General features: G+C 35.0%; 1 protein-coding gene across 2 annotated transcripts in view; it reads left to right on the top strand.

Annotated features, from left to right (window-relative positions):
- Nucleotides 1-19,477, top strand: part of LOC143247672 (nose resistant to fluoxetine protein 6-like) — a 31,236-nt gene extending 11,759 nt beyond the window's left edge. The window contains exons 4-15 of one of the 2 annotated variants that reach the window (XM_076496055.1): nt 592-679; nt 2,321-2,415; nt 3,825-3,995; nt 4,766-4,859; nt 5,797-5,889; nt 7,187-7,355; nt 11,874-11,953; nt 13,473-13,598; nt 13,778-13,898; nt 15,804-15,990; nt 17,430-17,572; nt 19,232-19,477. In XM_076496055.1, the coding sequence (XP_076352170.1) occupies nt 592-679; nt 2,321-2,415; nt 3,825-3,995; nt 4,766-4,859; nt 5,797-5,889; nt 7,187-7,355; nt 11,874-11,953; nt 13,473-13,598; nt 13,778-13,898; nt 15,804-15,990; nt 17,430-17,572; nt 19,232-19,369 (1,505 nt within the window). In that variant the 3' untranslated portion in view covers nt 19,370-19,477. Of the gene's footprint in view, nt 1-591; nt 680-2,320; nt 2,416-3,824; nt 3,996-4,765; nt 4,860-5,796; nt 5,890-7,186; nt 7,356-11,873; nt 11,954-13,472; nt 13,599-13,777; nt 13,899-15,803; nt 15,991-17,429; nt 17,573-19,231 lie in introns of those variants that run through there. The other variant, XR_013026658.1, reaches the window with a different exon arrangement.
- Nucleotides 19,478-20,227: the final 750 nt, after the last annotated feature.

Here is a 20,227-nt window from a genome sequence, read left to right as displayed (position 1 = left end):
AAATTATTGTTTCGGTTACCACAATGAACATTTTTTATTATTTTGTTTGTTATGTTTGAATTATAATACGATCGTTAAGTCTTTCACGTCGCGATCTGTCTAGAGAATCTATATCCAGTGGTTGTCAACATTTTAAGTGTAACAAAATGTGACCCGATTTCAGTGAAAATGATTTACTTACGTAAAAGTTCAAACGACGTTTTGAGAAGAATCCGCACGTGATGGATAACATTTTCGGGTTTAACGTGCAACGTTGACAACCACTGTCCCACTGAAGTAAGTTCACGTACTAACAACACTAAAATCCGCGGTTAGATTATCAGCAGCGGGACACAACAGATAGCCCAATGCGGCTCTGCTCTCAGCGGGACACAACAGATAGCCCAATGTGGCTCTGCTCTCGACAAATCAATCAACTTAAAAATAAATGATTAAAATAAATAAAATGGAAGCAGAAAGAAAGGTCAAGGTTTCTTTCAGTTTACCGTGTTATCGTCAGACAGCCCTTAAATAGCTGATTGTAATATATACCTGAGATAAGTAACTATCCATAGAGCAGTGTACTATAGTCCAATGTTTCATTTCTCGTAGCTGCCAAGTATGTCGGTTTCGTAGCTTCAGTTCCTCGGTGTGAAGTGAAAGAAGCCACTTCGTTTTCAAATGGACAGATTGCTGTAATGTAAGGACTTTTTGAAACTAAACTTTACTTCTTGAATAAAGCGAAACTAATACTACGAAACTCGTATTTAAGAAAAAATGGTAGAACAGGTAAAAGTCAACTTCTATATCTTCAGAATTCCAACTTACTCAACTTCTATATCTTCAGAATTCCTGCTAACTCAACTTTTATATCTTCAGAATTCCTACTAACTCAACTTTTATATCTTCAGAATTCCTAATAACTCAACTTTTATATCTTCAGAATTCCTAATAACTCAACTTTTATATCTTCAGAATTCCTAATAACTCAACTTTATATCTTCAGAATTCCTAATAACTCAACTTTTATATCTTCAGAATTCCTAATAACTCAACTTTTATATCTTCAGAATTCCTAATAACTCAACTTTTATATCTTCAGAATTCCTAATAACTCAACTTTTATATCTTCAGAATTCCTAATAACTCAACCTTTATATCTTCAGAATTCCTACTAACTCAACCTTTATATCTTCAGAATTCCTACTAACTCAACTTTTATATATTCAGAATTCCTAGTAACTCAACTTTTATATCTTCAGAATTCTTACTAACTCAACTTCTATATCTTCAGAATTCCTACTAACTCAACTTTTATATCTTCAGAATTCCTACTAACTCAACCTTTATATCTTCAGAATTCCTAACTCAACTTTTATATCTTCAGAATTCCTAATAACTCAACTTTTATATCTTCAGAATTCCTACTAACTCAACCTTTATATCTTCAGAATTCCTACTAACTCAACTTTTATATATTCAGAATTCCTACTAACTCAACTTTTATATCTTCAGAATTCTTACTAACTCAACTTCTATATCTTCAGAATTCTTACTAACTCAACTTCTATATCTTCAGAATTCCTACTAACTCAACTTTTATATCTTCAGAATTCCTACTAACTCAACCTTTATATCTTCAGAATTCCTAACTCAACTTTTATATCTTCAGAATTCTTACTAACTCAACTTCTATATCTTCAGAATTCCTACTAACTCAACTTCTATATCTTCAGAATTCCTACTAACTCAACTTTTATATCTTCAGAATTCCTACTAACTCAACTTTTATATCTTCAGAATTCCTACTAACTCAACTTTTATATCTTCAGAATTCCTACTAACTCAACTTTTATATCTTCAGAATTCCTACTAACTCAACTTTTATATCTTCAGAATTCCTACTAACTCAACTTTTATATCTTCAGAATTCCTACTAACTCAACTTTTATATCTTCAGAATTCTTACTAACTCAACTTTTATATCTTCAGAATTCCTACTAACTCAACTTTTATATCTTCAGAATTCCTACTAGTTTATTATTAACAGCCACAGTAAAATCTGAGTTCCACCAATTTTTTTTTTATTATAACACTTATCCCACTAGCCTCGTGTTATACGGGTTCTGCTACACAATTCAGATATAAATAAGAGAATTCTGGTGGTTGATTTCATGTCATATTTCCACATTCATGTAAATCTTACCGTTTCCTCACGATTATGAGAAAAATAAAGTTTCAGGCTGTACTGGGTATGTTGTGAAACGTCTTTCTTCTCTTTCAGTTAAAAATATATACGGACGTTTCGTTTTTAGTTAACTTTAACTTATTACATATCCAGAGCGGTTCTTAGCGGTTTCGTGGCCTTAATGACGACCGGCACAGTAATCGAGCTGTTCTATCTCAAGTGGAAGGATCAACCAATAGAAAAACAAGGTAAGAAAGAAACGCTTTTATGTATTCAAATAACCACTGTTTAAGCCTAATCTAATGTAGATGATGTTTTTTAGGTAGTCAAAATTTGAGCCTTATGGTTGATTTTTCATTCTACGTACCGAAACGTCGTGAAACGTTCTTTAAACTGTACTGAGTTACTTAATATAAAAGGTGTAAACCACCACAGTACAACCGTCAGTAGCTTTAATCACTTTTATCTTAACGTGCCCACTACGGGTTTCGGTAATAGCTGTCACTAAATTTTTTCCCTTCGAAACTACATGTTAACAAGTTAGTAGCATTACAGAATAAGAAAAAAAATATTATGACTTACATTTTATGAAACCTTAAGTCTAACGGTGAACAAAGCCTTAACTTGTGAGTTACGAGAACTTAATTAATAGACAAAAATAGCTCTGATGTTACATCATAGTAAAACTATCTGTAATCTTTATCGCAGTATTCTTAACTAACCCACTTTGTGTTTAAGTAAGAACAGCTCATTATAATATAACTTAAACTGATCCAATAGTTGCCAAAGAGGAGTTTCGTTCAATGCTATAGCGCTACCTTACGTCGACAGGGTTAAAATACACCAAGTTCCAATAAAAGTGAAGTCTCAAGATACGTCACACTTATGATTTCTCAGATAACCTTCTACCAGATAAAGGAATAAAAAATGTTTTATCATGTAAAGAATAAAATAAATATATTTAGGCAGATTAAAAGATAAACTATATGTTTTATCAGATTAAGGTATAAAACGTCATCCTATGCCAGATAATTTAATTAAATATTATGTCTCACTACATTAGACGCTAGGGTCCTTTAATGTTATCGTCTTCTGAAAAATTGGGACAAAACATTAATAAAAGAACATCCCCTTGACCTATTTAATTTCAAAAGTTATTAAATTAGCTTTTCTCGTTTTATTCTGTTTTACTGTTTTATTCTTTTCTTTACTGTTTCACTGTATTATTCGTTTCTTGTTTGTTTCACTGTATTATTCGTTTCTCTACTGTATCACTGTATTATTCGTTTCTTTACTGTATCACTGTATTATTCACTGTGTTTGAGTAAAGTTACATTTCATAGTTTAATATTGGTTTTCTACAGTGTATACCAATTGTTAACATTTCATAGTTTAATATTGGTTTTCTACAGTGTATACCAATTGTTAACATTTCATAGTTTAATATTGGTTTTCTACAGTGTATACCAATTGTTAACATTTCATAGTTTAATATTGGTTTTCTACAGTGTATACCAATTGTTAACATTTCAAACACTCTTTTCGTTATTTCTATTCAGTATTTAGTTACTATGTATATTGTATAATCCCTACAATTCCAGGACTCGCTGTGCAGTTGGTGTGCTCTTTGTATATTGTATAATTCCTACAATTCCAGGACTCGCTGCGCAGTTGGTGTGCTCTTTCTCTGTTTATTCCAACCTTCAGAACCTCTTTAATACGAGTTCTGCGGTCGATAATTTACGAGCTCTACACGGTTTGAAAGTCATTTCCATAAACTGGATCGTCTTATGCCACACGTATCTCTTTGTCAACTTCCACGTATTTCGTGAGTCTTTTTTTACGTTTTATTCCGAAATACAGTATTAGTTTTGCGAGGTAATTTAAAATAACTAAATAAAGCTTGTATCTAGCAACATAACCCAGCCTGTATACCACGTGTGTGTATCTGAAACCTATAGTTTCTTTGTTTTAAAATTCGCGCAGATCTACACGAAGGCTACTTGCGCTAACCGTCTCTCATTTATCAGTGATAGAGAAGAGGGAAGGCGGCTAGTCATCACCACCCATCGCCAGCTATTGGAATACTCTTTTATTAACAAATTATGGGGTGGACCGTTACAGCTGAAAGATGTTCTACTTTGCGACCCTCAGATTACGAGTCGAGTACCCGAACTATCTGGCAATGTTCAGTCACCAAATACATAATGTATTCTTTAGTAATACACTAATAATACGAGTATAATTAACCACCTGGTCCGGCATGGCCAGGCGTGTTAAGGCGTGCGACTCGTAATCTGAGGGTCGCGGGTTCGCATCCCGGTCGCGCTAAATATGCTCGCCCTCCCAGCCGTGGGGGCGTTACAATGTTACGGTCAATCCCACTATTCGTTGGTAAAAGAGTAGCCCAAGAGTTGGCGGTGGGTGGTGATGACTAGCTGCACTTCCCTCTAGTCTTACACTGCTAAATTAGGGACGGCTAACACAGATAGCCCTCGAGTGGCTTTGTGCGAAATTCCAAAACAAACAAACAAAGAAACAATTAACCACCATTGACACTAGTTTCTCTTCCAAACTATAAGTTTATCTGTTTTTCAGGTAACTTAAAGAGAAGCACTGTTTTCCCAACTGAATTTGGCTTTCAAGCAATATCGAATGGTTTCGTCTCGGTAGATACGTTTTTCTTTGTGAGGTAATACCAACAGCTTTTATTTACCCAATAACGTAATTAATATAGTCTTCATGATTTTGTGTGCATCCTGGAGAGAGCTGGAAATTTTGGCAACAAAGTTTGACCAAGAATATGACTTTTGTTCTCTAGTTAATAACGAAAAGACGTAAGTTTTCACATCAAACAATCCTTGTCTTTATTAAACTGCAAAGGCTAATAAACGTTGATTGAAATAAATATCTTTTGTTGTTTAAAAAATAGAGGTCGTTTTCTCCTAAAAACACTTCATCTAATTAATATTCCTGCGTAGTACATTTAATTAAAAATAGTCGATATATTGGGACCTTTTGTGTTTAATAGTGCCATCAAATTATTAGTTTTTTTTAAATGTTTTTGTTTTAACTTTCCAAAAGTGAATTCAAGCCCTATTTTGGTATTTATTCATCTGTTAAATGGATCGTTTACCTACTGATCCATTTCCAAGAAAGATGACGAACAAATGACATTTTTTTTTTTAATAACCTAACTCTTTCGACGAACTTAAATCTCTGTAGGGATCAAACCTTCAAACGTACGTTTAAAACCTATTGGTTTTTAGGCTAATTTACCTTATTTGGTGTTTATATTTATGAAACAGAACTCCAGTTCAAAGTTCAAATATTTACATGTCTTTCACTTTTTTTTTAAACCAAATGTTTCTCTGGAATAACAACTTTGTCTCAGTAATTCATAAAATTGTATGCTTATTACTTAAGATAAGCCGGTACATAATTGTTTTTTTTTTTCATAGTAAAGAAAAACAGAGTTATATTTTTTCCCTTTCTGTCAGTGAATCTGAAAGCTCATTAACAACGTTAAGCCATTAACTTTAACCTTTCAATTTCGCATGATAATTTACAGTGGAAATAGTAAATAAGTTTCCATATCTTGCTTGCTTTCTGTTTCTCTCATTTTTCAGTGGTTTTCTGGTTGTTTACACTACCCTTAAGAGCGTCAAGGAAGTCAACGGAAGATTCAGCATTCCCGTCTTTCTCATGCACCGTTATATCCGGTAGGTACCTGCCCTCTAGCTTCAAAGTTTTAATTAACAGATACGAGGTAATGACTTACCGAAATAGACAGAACAGCCAGTGTGAACATTTACAAGTACTCGATCGTTTTGAAAATTCAAACCAATTCATTTTTTTTAAATCTTGAAAGAAAGTTTGTTTGTTTGTTTTTGGAATTTCGCGCAAAGTTACGCGAGAGCTCTTTGCGCTAGCCGTCCCTAATTTAGCGGTGTAAGACTAGGCAGCTAGTTATCACCACCCATCGCCAACTCTTGGGATACTCTTTTACCAAAGAATAGTTAGATTGACATTAACTATATAACGCCCCCCACGGCTGAAAGGGCGAGCATGTTTGGTGTAACAAGGATTCGGACCCGCCACCCTCGAATTACGAGTCGAATGCCTAAATCCCACCTGGCCATGCCGGGGCCTGAAACAAAGCTACATCAATGTTCAACCCTTACTTAAGCATAATGAAGTGAAAAATCATGTGAGTGTCTAAACTAAACTGAGGATGTACAACATAAGAATGACATTTTATAAAGTTGTGATGAAGTATGTGCTATTTCCAGAGTGCATCTTTAACAGACACTACTTAAGTAAAGGAATATATAGTGTTCAAGTGTCTTATCTGGTGCCTTAACTTGGAGAAATTAAAGGATTAATTTATTGTAAGATAGTCATGAGTTAAAAACCTTTATTATAGTTGTAAAAGTTATTATTATTGTGTTAGGCCCGGCATGGCCAGGTAGTTAGGGGGCGCTCGACACGTACTCCGTGGGTCGCGGGTTCGAATCCCCGTCGTTATGATGTGACGGTTAATCCCACTATCCGTTGGTAAAAGAGATGCCCAAGAGTTGGCGGTGACTGGTGATAACTAGCTGCCTTCCCTCGAGTCTTGCAATGCTAAATTAAGGACGGCTAGCGCAGATAACCCTCTAGCAGCTTTGCGCGAAATTAAAAAACAAACAAACGAATTATTATTGTATAAACCATTATTATAATTTCATTATTATATAAACCATTATTATAATCCTTTTTTTATGACAAATAATTTAAAAATAAATTAAAAATAATAGTAAGATACATTTAATTAACTGTATGTAAATTACTTACAAACTAAATATAGGCTTTTATTAAATTTGTTTTAGAAACAGCATATTAACATTGTTTTATTTTTTCTCACCAATGTTAATTATACCGAACCTTCCTATTAGCAGTAAATATTTATTTTACGATTTATTACTGCGTTTATAATAATTTCGTTAACTTATACTGTGTTGTTTTCGCTTCATCCAGATTGGCACCTACACTTCTGATGGTTTCGGCTATTGTAATCATTATTCCATTGCTCGGTTCTGGACCTCTCTGGAACGAAACATTGGAGTTCGAAGTGGAAGGTTGTAAAAACTGGTGGTGGTCCAATGCTATTTTCTTGAACAATTTTATAGGAAATGAAAAACAAAGAGTTAGTGTTTGTTGGTAAATTCTGAAATAATTATTATGTGTTGAATTTACGTATGTTATTGTATTATTTAATTTAAAACGGCGTTTAGTGGTTACTCAAACATCAAATACCAAAACATCTGGATGTGTGTGTTTTTTATCTTTGTCGCACGAAACCGTTTTAGTTATTATTTCACCTAAGCCTAAAATTAAATTTCTGCTTCTGATAGGCCTAGTAGTTAGTGAGTTAATGATAAAATGATAACGGACGGTGAGTCTGGTTCTCTATGAGTAACGAGTTCCCGCTGGAACAGCGGTGAGTCTAGGGATTTACAAAGTTAGAATCAGAGGTTCGATTCCTTTCGGTAGACACAGAAGATAGCCCGATATGGCTTTGCTATAAGAAAAACACACAGACGCCCATGATTGATGCTAAGTTGTCGTGAAAACACTCACAAAAAATCATAACCACCATTTTGTAGCCGTGGTAATAAACCGTGCATTTTTTTTACAATATTCGCACTACTTGTAAAATATAAATAATCTTTAAAAATTACAGGTGGCGTTCACGCGCTTATTAGTGTACTCCACCTTGTAGATATGTTCTGATTATTGACAGGTCATTCTATGGTTCCATCCATTTATTAAAAATACGCTATCATATAAACCTATGTAGTGTTGACTATCTTTGATTCTTATATTTGGACTGGGCCCAGCATGGCCAGGTGGTTAAAGCAGTCGAATTTTTTATCCGAGGGTCGCGGGTTCGAATCCATGTTACACCGATCATACTAGCTCTTTCGGCCCTGAGGGCGTTATAATGTTACGTCCAATCCCACTGTTCGTTGGTAAAAGATTTGGCGGTGGGTGGTGATGACAAGCTGTCTTCTTTCTAGTCTTATACTGCTAAATTATGGACGGCTAGCACAGATATCCTTCATGTAGCTATGCGCGAAATCCAAACAAACCAAATATTTGGGTTGAGCGTGGCCCAGCGATTAGCGTGTCTTAACTACACTATGCTCTTTCAGTTATAAATGCGTTATAAAAGTAACAGTTAAGTTCGATATTCGGGATATGTTAAACCGTATCTGAAACGGTGTTTGCCGTCTAGTTAAACCACATCTGATCAGCAGGCCTAAAATGGGAATAATTCCTGATTTCGCTGTTCAGCTAATGGGTCGCATGAGGACGCTGTTTAAGTTCAAAATAATACTCCAGTTTTTTACCAGCTTGCTTGTTCTGATGAAGAAATGCCGTAATCTTGATTTTGGTGTATAAATTTAAAGGATGATGGATTGTTTGAAGCTAAGCATGAAGTAATTCTGTGTGTGCCATGTTGCCATCCCGCTGTCTACCAATAGGGGTTTGCAAAGTGGAAGGAACAAAACATTAACTAATTTATTTGTTGTTGTTTTTTAAGAGACATCCACTTAACTTACGATGAACACGAAACTGATGCTTGTTGCATAACATACTCTTCAAAAAAAGAAACGCAAAAGGCAAAATTTGAGACATATTGTTAACAAGTTTATTCCGGGTAGTTCTGTATGACATGTGTGAAACTTTGCACATTCACTGCTGAACATTCAAAGTCTGCAAAGGCGAAGTCCACGCTCACTAGTTGAAGTTTAACGTCACTCAACGTCAATAACGAGTATGCCCCCCGTGAGCATCAATAACTGTTTGGTATCTCCTGCCCATGGAAGCGATGAGATGACAAATCACATCCTCTGGAATGGTTGTCCATTCAGCTTGCAAAGCTGCTGCAAGCTGAGGTAGAGTCTGCGGTTGAGGTTGTCGCCGTCGCAGACTTCGGTCCAAATCGTCCCAAAGATGTTCGATGGGGTTTAAATCTGGTGATCTGGAGAGCCAGGGAAGAACGTTGATGTTGTGGTGTCTCAAGAAGACAGTGGTGAGTCGGGCTGTGTGAGGACGGGCGTTGTCATGTTGAAAAACGTCGTTGACGTTCACCATGATGGGTTGCACATGGGGCCTAAGAATCTCGTCGACGGTTGCGTACGGTCTGATCAAAAATTCTGCGCAGCCCTGGTATGGTTGAGGCAATAGACGTTGCAGTGGTGGTCCTATCCCGAAGGTGACGTAACCGGATGTAGCGATCTTGTGCGGGCGTGGTCACACGAGGTCTGCCAGATCGTGGACGGTCACGAGTTGATCCATGTTGTTGGTGACGATTCCATAGCCTTGTGATGGTGCTTTGGTGGACATTCACAGCTCTGGCAACATCTGATCGAGATTCGCCTGCTTCCAAGAGACCAATGGCGTTGTTGCGTTGTGCTTCTGTCAGTCTTGGCGTAACTGTATTGCATGTCGGTGGCTTAACACTGAGCTATGGAAACCGAGAACCCGTCACTTTTATAGGAATTTTGCACATGTTGCAGATCTCTCAAACAAATTTATTGGACACGAATGCGTTTTGGCGAAAAATCCGATGGTTTCCTCCGTTTTCAAAGTGCACAACTTTTATTGTCATTTTGGTCTGACAATCAGTGCCTTAACACGTGTAACATCACATACTCTGAGCTTGTAACGTTATTACATATATTTCTCTTTAAAATAACAAAAATATCCCTTTTGCGTTTCTTTTTTTGAGGAGTATATACTGAATTTTGTATAACGTTTCGTATCTTGGTACATAAGCATGTCTTACTGTTAGAGACGAAACGTCGTTCAGACATAAGCCTAATTATCCCACATATAGCTGTAACAAGAACTACGTCGTAATAATGGAGATACGATGAGGATACAACTTGTTAAGAGCAATTGATTTGATGGAAAAAATGAATTTTTAAATATTTTTTTTTGTATTTATTAAATCCCGTAATCACAAATGAAGTTACGACTGGTAAATTTTAAAACTTATAAACAACAACCAGTGATTATTCATACGGAATTTAAGGCTATAAGTGCTTATTTTGCATGTCATTGCTGTCAAGACACTCGGCCCAGCATGGCCAAACGTGTTAAGGCGTGCAACTCGTAATGTGAGGGTCGCGCGTTCGCATCCCCGTCGCGCCAAACATGCTCGCTCTCCCAGCCGTGGGGGCGTTATAATGTTACGGTCAATCCCACTATTCGTTGGTAAAAGAGTAGCCCAAGAGTTGGCGGTGGGTGGTGATGACTAGCTGCCTTCCCTCTAGTCTTACACTGATAAATTAGGGACGGCTAGCACAGATAGTCCTCGTGTAGCTTTGCACGAAATTCAAAAAGCAAACAAACAAAACGTGTTGTTAACATGTTTTTCCATGTTAGTCTTGAGTCGAAAGTGATACCAAGGAATGTAATGTGTTTGCTCGAGTAGCTTTGCACGAAATTAAAAAAACAAACAAACAAGACACTCTGAGAGAATGTAAAAGAAAAAATATCTCAACATATTTGAAGGGGTCCACAGTTGTTTTTTCCCCTCTTTTCTATATCTATTTGCTCGGGTAGCTTTGCACGAAATTCAAAAAAACAAACAAACAAGACACTCTGAGATAATGTAAAAGAAAAAAATATCTCAACATATTCGAAGGGGTCCACAGTTGTTTTTTCCCCTCTTTTTTATATCTATATTTTTTATACCAAACAATCGTAACCAGAGATTCTTTGCACTCAAGCGGAAAACGAGACGATAGGCTAATCTGTGCTTTGGTCACAACGTGCCTTCTGACTTACTGCTGCGCCACTGAGGGAAGAAGTTTGTTTGAAAGTTAAGCACAAACCAACACAACAGGTTATATGTGCTCTGCTCATCACGGGTATCCAAGCTCAGATTCTAGCCTTGTAAGCTCACAGAGATGTCGCTGTGCAACTGGGTGGGGGCGTAACCGAATATATCATCCCCCTTATAAAAATAGGGTGTAATAAACAAGAAATAGGGTGTAATAAAGAAGAAATAGAGAAAAAACAAGTACCAGCGAACTGATCTTATGAAATTTAAATTCTAGCTTTAAATTTTTTAAATGTTCTTCGATTTAAGTGCACATCACTTAAAATGTTGAAAACTTAATGTTATTTCATTGATAATTTAATCTGAAGAATTTCAACGGTTAATTTGTATCAGCGTGCAGTCCTTTGCTTGTATTTTTGATACGACATGTTCCAATACCAATTTACAAAATGAGATAACAACTTTACCTCTGTTTAGTCAACAATGTTATTTTGTAGTGTTTGTTGAATTACTGGTACCTAGAATAAGATAACAACTTTACCTCTGTTCAGTCAACAATGCTACTTTGCAGTGTTTGTTGAATTACTGGTATCTAGAATAAGATAACAACTTTACCTCTGTTCAGTCAACAATGTTACTTTGCAGTGTTTGTTGAATTACTCGTACCTAGAATAAGATAACAACTTTACCTCTGTTCAGTCAACAATGTTACTTTGCAGTGTTTGTTGAATTACTGGTATCTAGAATAAGATAACAACTTTACCTCTGTTCAGTCAACAATGTTACTTTGCAGTGTTTGTTGAATTACTGGTATCTAGAATAAGATAACAACTTTACCTCTGTTCAATCAACAATGTTATTTTGCAGTGTTTGTTTCATGCGTGGTACCTCTCCTGTGAAATGCAGATGTTTATTCTGTCTCTGTGTGTGATCTTTCCTATAATCAAGTAAGTACCTCATTTTATTTATAAAAAACAGGGCTGTAGGAAGCGATAAGACCAGTCAGTACATGGCGTGTAAAGCTATAATTTATGTATTAATATTTGCTTATGTTAGTTCAATACATTACGTTCTGTGTATGCAGTTTTATAGTTAAAATTGTTTAAGATTCAGTCATAGTAATTTAAAACATTTCTGGGGGCCTGCTCCCAGAATCCTCCTTTGGAAATGAAAATGTAGTAATGGCCTGACGATTCCAAAACTGCTTCCTACAGCAACGTAAAACGATTCGACGCTTACATTTTATACATGTGCATGACGTAAGTGCAACATTTATTGTGTAAAATGTGTTGGTGCATGTTACTGATGTGCAGTTGTACTATTCCTTAGTTTCGATATCGACAAAGTTAAATACGACATATTGGATCGTATAAAATCACGTGACATTTCATGAAAATCGCAGACAGTACAACCTTCGTGCGAGTTATATAATGAAATTCCAACTTTCTTAACATTCAACGCATTCTTTTAGTTTAACTATTTGACACGACAGAAATAAAAAAGACAAACAGTGTATCAGTTTTCTAAATTACATAAAACGATTTAGACGTTAGTAAAGCTGTTAAAAAATACCTAATAATATTCATTAAATAACACCAAAAATGTCATCTTGACGAAATGGATTGCAAGATTTGGAGGGTCTAAGCATATTTTTGGTTAAGTATACATAGAATTAGGCCTATTGCACGAGGCCTAACGTGTAATGTATATATACATATATACACGTCATTTGAAAAACATTTATTTATTGTAAAAAGTTCACTTTATTCTCCTAAATAATTTAAACGAAGGATTAATAATACTGTTGTTGTTTTTTGTTTTAAACACTGAAGTGTCACATCATATTTTTAGCTTTAAATGAATTTAGGGTCTTTAATAGGTTCAATATTATCAAGTGTGAAATAGGCTTAACTCACTTTAATTTCACCTAGCACTAAGTAAAATGGCGCTATCCCTCTGTTGAGCATTACCAAGACCTATATGATGGGATATAAATAACCTTATTTTTTATTAAGTGTTTTGACATTCCATCAGTAAATGATTAATACATGAGATTTACCCAATATTTTAACTTCTGGTATGGATGTATAATAGGTAGCTCCATTAAACCCGTTATTGCCATCTGTTGTTTCTATTTTGTATGAAATAAAAAGGTTCAGTATATATTTGTTTTGATTACAAAGAAATATATTCTTTTGACATAGCTATATATTAAATAAAAATTTAGGTTTGGTATTATCACTGTTCAACCAATTAGGTAAGTGTATAGAAATAAACGTCAGCTCAACCTTGAGATACAGGTTTCTCTTCTATTTGCTTAAGTGTAAAAATATCACGTTTTATTGGCTGGTAATTTATCATTAGGCCTATCGGTTACGTATTAAATAAAACTTAGTAGGCGAATTTTTCCTGTTGTTGTGTTTATAGATTAAATTTCTATGGTTCTTTTTCAATCACCATTCACAGAAACAAAGGGACCATTAGCGTGTGCGTAAACATCGCCTTCGTATTAATCTCCATAGTAACTATAGCCTTGATCACATACTACAGAGATTTTCCACCGGTCCAACTGTTCGCCAATCCTGATATAAAGTAAGTTCACATAAGAAAAATATTTTTAAATGTAGCTCACGCACGTTAAGAAAATACGAACAGTCTTATCTGAATCACTGATTATAAATTCTTTATTAATGCAGGCCATGTGAAAGCGCAGAACACTAAAGGCATATTAACGAACTCAACTGGATTGAATTTTTTTTAATGTCTTTCAGGCAACAATTTGTGTTTTCTCTGGAGCTCTACACTAAACCATATACACACCTTGGTCCATATGCTGTTGGTTTACTACTTGGACACATGTACGTGAGAAAACCTCACTTGACAATTCCAAAGGTACTTTATCTGTCGTGACACCTTAAACACTTCAACCCTTATTATACGAGAAAATACTAAGCCTTTAATAGTCTCTGACTATTTTAATAGCATCATAAAATTAAATAGAATATTGTGTAGTTAGCCCTAACTTTGGTAATCTATGGAAATAATTGTAACAAGGATAGCGGTAAAACCAAAAAGGCAGGTTGAAAGATTATAGCACTTTTGGTTCGTTTATGACGTACTACCTACTTGTTACGTCATAATAATGTCGTGTTCAATTTTTCCTGGGCGGCGTCACAAAGATAACAATAAATTATATGTTCAGTCTTGTTTCATTAAAAAAAATACCACACTACACATCAGTGGCTTTCTTTTTTTGTGTGTTGGTCGTTGGTGTTACATTATTATCTGGACCTTATCATGTCGGTGTTGAATGGTGGAACCCAATGCTGCATAAGAAACATACAAATAGACAATAATTCATAAAAGATAAAATAACAAATACGAAGAACAGCATTTGGGTTCTTTTCATGTGGTTCTCTATTTTATGGAAATGTCATCCATTTATTTAACTGTGGTTCTCTATTTTGCAAGATATCATACATCATTTTAACTGTGATTCTCTATTTTTCAAGATATCATACATCATTTTAAGCGTGGTTCTTTATTTTTCAAAATGTCATTCATCATTTTAACTGTGGTACTCTATTTTTCAAGATATCATACATCATTTTAACTGTGGTTCTTTATTTTTCAAGATATCATACATCATTTTAACTGTGGTTCTCTATTTTTCAAAATGTCATACATCATTTTAACTGTGGTTCTCTATTTTTCAAAATGTCATACATCATTTTAACTGTGGTTCTCTATTTTTCAAGATATCATACATCATTTTAACTGTGGTTCTTTATTTTTCAAGATGTCATACATCATTTTAACTGTGGTTCTCTATTTTTCAAAATGTCATACATCATTTTAACTGTGGTTCTCTATTATTCAAGATATCATACATCATTTTAACTGTGGTTCTCTATTTTCAAAATGTCATACATCATTTTAACTGTGGTTCTCTATTTTTCAAGAAATCATACATCATTTTAACTGTGGTTCTCTATTTTTCAAAATGTCATACATCATTTTAACTGTGGTTCTCTATTTTTCAAAATGTCATACATCATTTTAACTGTGGTTCTCTATTTTTCAAGATATCATACATCATTTTAACTGTGGTTCTTTATTTTTCAAGATGTCATACATCATTTTAACTGTGGTTCTCTATTTTTCAAAATGTCATACATCATTTTAACTGTGGTTCTCTATTTTTCAAGATATCATACATTGTTTTAAGAATACACTTATTTTTAAAATTTCCAAAAATTAAATCAGTCGTAACTTGACTCTGATCTCAACTAGCAAAAGAATGTAGTTCTCTCAGTGTTCTGTCTTTATTAAATGGAACAAAATCCAATTAAGAAGGGAATTTTTTGTAGCTGAGTCTTTTAAAATCCTCTATTTCAAGAACAAAACTGGAAGTAAAACAGAAATCCGTGTTTGTGCAGCATGGCACAATACTTCAATAAAATATGATCGAAGCACCTAGCAGACTGGCAGAACCACGACGTCGAATCTCATTCGTTTTCGATTTCTATTTCTTCAGGGAAAATATAATATATCTTATGTATATAACAAGCTATTAATATCTAGTTATATCTAGTTCCTAGACTGATAGTTACATGCGCGTCAGTTACACAGTATCATCTATTATCCATCATCTGCATATGTCAGAGAAAAAAATCCTATTTGTGGGTGTGTGTGTTTTTTAATTTGCTAAAACGAAAGACATCTTCATTAATATCCACTAAAACGTTTTTTTAACTAGTGTGGTATATCTCTGTGTTTCTGTTTTGTTTTTTACAGAATGTTAAAATTTTAGGGTGGCTTCTGGCAATTAGCTGCAGTCTGGCCGTTGTATACGGGGTATACCCTTGGAACAACGGAGTAGTTCCTAGTCGGTCTACAACTATTTTATACGCTGCAACACACCGCCTTGTTTGGACTTTAGGTGTTGCCTGGATAACGCTTCTCTGCATTACTGGGCAAGGAGGTGGGTAGTGTCAGAGATGAATAAAAATAATTATTTTATTTAAGTTAAAAACAAATGTGAAACAATATTTTTATGTGTCTGAACGCCATATCAATTCCTACTGATTATTTTTGAAAAAAAAAAATTTGTTGGAACATCACGGGGAATATTGATTCAGTTAGCTAATTCCATTTCGATTTAAATGAAAAATAAAAGGTTACAAATTTTATTTTTTTATGGGTCGAGGTTTGGAAGGAAGGGTCCATGGTTCGAGACGTAAAATCGCTCAAAAACGAGCGTCTGCTGATTGGCTGCCCTCAGTCCGTTCCGTAGTTCTAAATTAAGGATGACGATGTCTTAACCCTGAATGATCTCTGGCACGTGCGTCATCAGGGTCGAAACTTTTAAGTCCACTTCTTCGTTAATGATAAAGTTTATTGCAGTAAGTGTTATATATTCGTGCAACTTACAAACAGTAATTCACAATGTACAGTTATTGGATCAGTTTCTAAGATGTAAGATAATAACATGTACTGTCTCCAAAGGTGCTGTTATCTATCTAGCTTATACCTGTCACATATTCGTTTTAACCCTTTTTTAGTTGAACAGTTCAGTAAATGTTCATATATCAAAGTCTGAACTAAGTACGTTCTATTTATGATTCAGCGTTGTCTTAAGTGAAGAATGAATCTTGGAATGGTTGAATGACTTTCGAAGTTTATAAACTGACCAAAAGTAGCCATCAAATAACAATAATTTTAGTGATGTACACGAGAAAAAGAAAATAGATTTTGGAAACTAATCACCACACTATAGTAGAACTCGTCTTATATGATACTGGAAAAACCTTTTTATTGTGCAATGCGCAACCCCCAACTTTGCATAATTTTTATCCTGCGTGGACGTAGACTTGCAATAGGAATCACGATTTACCCATTTCTCTTCTGTTTCTCATCACGAAGAACTTTATTTTTTTCCATTCTCAAGATGCAAATATGACGTGATGAATACGTCACACGCGGATCGAATGCACTGGCGCTACGAGAAATTGGCAAGTAATAATTAATTTCAAGGACAACAAAATTTTTAACAAACACGCCACACAGACATGCTTGGGACACGGGCGGAACACAGCACACCCACTCAAGTATTCAGGCTGATCTAGTTAATTTCTTTACGTCGAAAAACTTCCCTCCAAGGGTTATACACCTTTCGTTCATCCATCGTAACACCTATCCCCCTCTAAAAAAAAAAAACCATCCGTGGCTATGCGGCTAATACGATCACAGAATAAAAGCTCTTCGTAGATCGTTCTGAATGGGATTTATTTCAGTTCACGTTAAAAGTATCTTAGAAATTCTTAAAATAAAACTACAATCTTACAATGGTACGATATCTTTGTAAACAAATACAAATGTATTATACGATTGTTTAAGCACGTTAATGTTTTATTTGATCAGGTATTGTCAACAAGATCCTGTCCAACAAATATTTCATTCCATTCAGTAGGATTACCTTGGAAGTCTACCTTCTTCATCCATTAGTACAGCGGATTTACTTAGCTTCTGCTCACGAAAGGATCTATGCGAGTCATTACATTGCTGTAAGTACAACACTGGTCACTGATAAAGTTGTCAGCTTTTATATTCGATGTCAAATAAAAATCTGTCTTTCTTTTCTTGCTGGATAAAGGTGTGTAATCGTATCATTAGCCTGCCTTACAAGAATCCCATTATAATAATCTGTGCTAGCTGTCCCATATTTAGTAGTTTAAGACTAGAGGGAAAGCAGCTAGCCATCACCATCTATTTCCAACTCTTTAGACTACTCTTTTACCAACGAATAGTAGGATTGATGGTCACGTTTTGACGCCCTCACGGCTTAAATGGCGAGCATATTTGACGTGACAGGGATTCGAACCCACAATTCTCGGATTACGAGTCGAGCGCCTTAACCACCTGGCCATTTCGGGCCATCTGATGAGTTATCACGAGATAACGAAACCAAATCTGGTAATATTAATTATTGTATGCATTTACAAAAACAGTTGCACAACAAACAACCAGTGTGAGATACCTAAAGTTATACATGAATATTAGCGAGTTAATCGTGAACACTGGTGTTATAAGCTTGTGCTTTGCTCCGGCGTTACACTAGTACGTTTGTTATATCCGTACAGATATATATCAGTACAGATCGGTATTGATGAGTTAGTGGATTATCTGTGAGAGCTAACACTGTTTTATTTCTCATAACCACGAGAGGGATATTTGTGAACACAGCTACTTGATAACGAATGAGCAATATTTGACCGTTACTGATGTAGCAGATATTGCGACTACGTTTCTTTGAAATGCTGACGTGTGATACTGACATCAGCTGCTTAACTGGGAGCGGTGACACTTGTCCTCATAGGACTAATTTACAAAATTAACTCAGATAGAGAGAACATTTGGAAATATCGTCCTTTCTACTTGATTGACCAAACGTGGCCAGGTGAATAGAGCACTGGACTCGTTATCTGTGGGTCGCGGGTTCGAATTCCCGTCACACATGTTTATCCTTTCAGGGTTGGGGGAGTTACGATCAATCCCACTATTCGTTGGTGAAAGAGTAGCTTTAGAGTTGGCGGTGGGTGGTGATGACCAGCTGCCTTCCCTCTAGTCTTACACTGCTAAATTAAGGACGGCTAGCGCAGATAGCCCTCGTGTAGCTATGTTTGAAATTCAGAACAAACCAGTCAACTTTAACTAGTTGCTGCTCGTTTCTCCTTTGTCTGTTTATCATTAACTCCCTGTCCACATCGTCTATAAAACAACGTGTTACCATTCTTAGTCATATAAATTGAATAGAAATATCACGGCTCAATTTCCCGAAAAAAATAAGATATAAACAACATAATAATTTTCACTGCTACACCCAGTTTTCTTCAGTATGCCGCTGTTTAAAAGACGTTGTTTTTTTAACTTTATACTGTATAACTTCTGTAATTCATATTCAATCTATTTTAGTTTCATTTGCTAATTAGTATTCGAAGTATCAACATATATTGATTAATTAATTAATTACACAAGAACTTCCCATTGCTTGATGAGATCCATGATGCGTTTGTTTCTTATTAATAAACCGACTTCAGGCTAACTCTTTGTTAATCTGAAGATGACCTAAGAAGGTCGAAACGTTGTTCTGTACTTTACTTTAATTAAAGTTTTAATACCCATACCAGGTATCTTGAGAATATATTTTGTTGTTACTGTTTCAGGCCTACACTTACATCGGCCACATGGTGATTGTGTACATTATCAGTTTCGTCTGTTGTCTGGCTTTCGATACGCCATTTTATCGTCTCCAAAAACTCCTTCTGATTCGAAAGCTCAAGAAAAGTGACGAAAGTAATTGATTTGGAGAGAGTTTACCACTGGAAATGACTGAAAACCTGCGCATACTCATTTGATTAATCATTCTTACAAATGTTCAGTAAAAACTTGTAGATGAAAATTTGTCATTAATCTACAAAATATAAGATTATTTTGGTAAATATATTTGTTGTCCTTGTTGTTTTAGTTGAGGTTTTCTTTGTTTTTCTAGACTAACTGTTGTAAACACAAATAATGGGTTTAGTAGTAGTTTATTACATGTTGTTGTTAAATAAGTGTTTCACCTATTTATATTTACTAATTTCAAATTATGTGTTCGCTCCATTCATCAAGTTAACCTGAAGATGACCTAAGAAGGTCGAAACGTTCTTCTGTACTTTACTTTAATTAAAGTTTTAGTACCCATACTAGCTGTCGTGAAAGTACATTTTTATTTCAAGTGGTTTTCTCGTCATCATGATTCATCCAGCGTTTACATTGTTTGTTTATCAAATAGAAGGTGACGTCCTACAATATACATTACTTGTTCATCGTCTCAAAAAGGCTTAGCAACAAACCAGTTTAGTAGACCTCAAGAATATAATTTTCCCACAAAAGTTACACAGAGAAGATTCTAGATAAATTTAAAGCTACACAGAAAAAATTCTAGATAAATGTAATGCTTCACAGAGAAAATTCTAGATAAATTTAAAGCTACACAGAGAAAATTCTAGATAAATTTAAAGCTACACAGAGAGGATTCTAGATAAATTTAAAGCTACACGGAGAAAATTCTAGATAAATTTAAAGCTTCACAGAGAAAATTCTAGATAAATTTAAAGCTACACAGAGAGGATTCTAGATAAATTTAAAGCTACACAGAGGATTCTAGATAAATTTAA

The sequence above is a fragment of the Tachypleus tridentatus genome, chromosome 3 (assembly GCF_004210375.1).
Source record: "Tachypleus tridentatus isolate NWPU-2018 chromosome 3, ASM421037v1, whole genome shotgun sequence".
Taxonomy (NCBI): Eukaryota; Metazoa; Arthropoda; class Merostomata; order Xiphosura; family Limulidae; genus Tachypleus; species Tachypleus tridentatus.
Note: the sequence above shows the minus strand (reverse complement) of the source record. Positions and strands in the feature narration are given on the sequence as shown.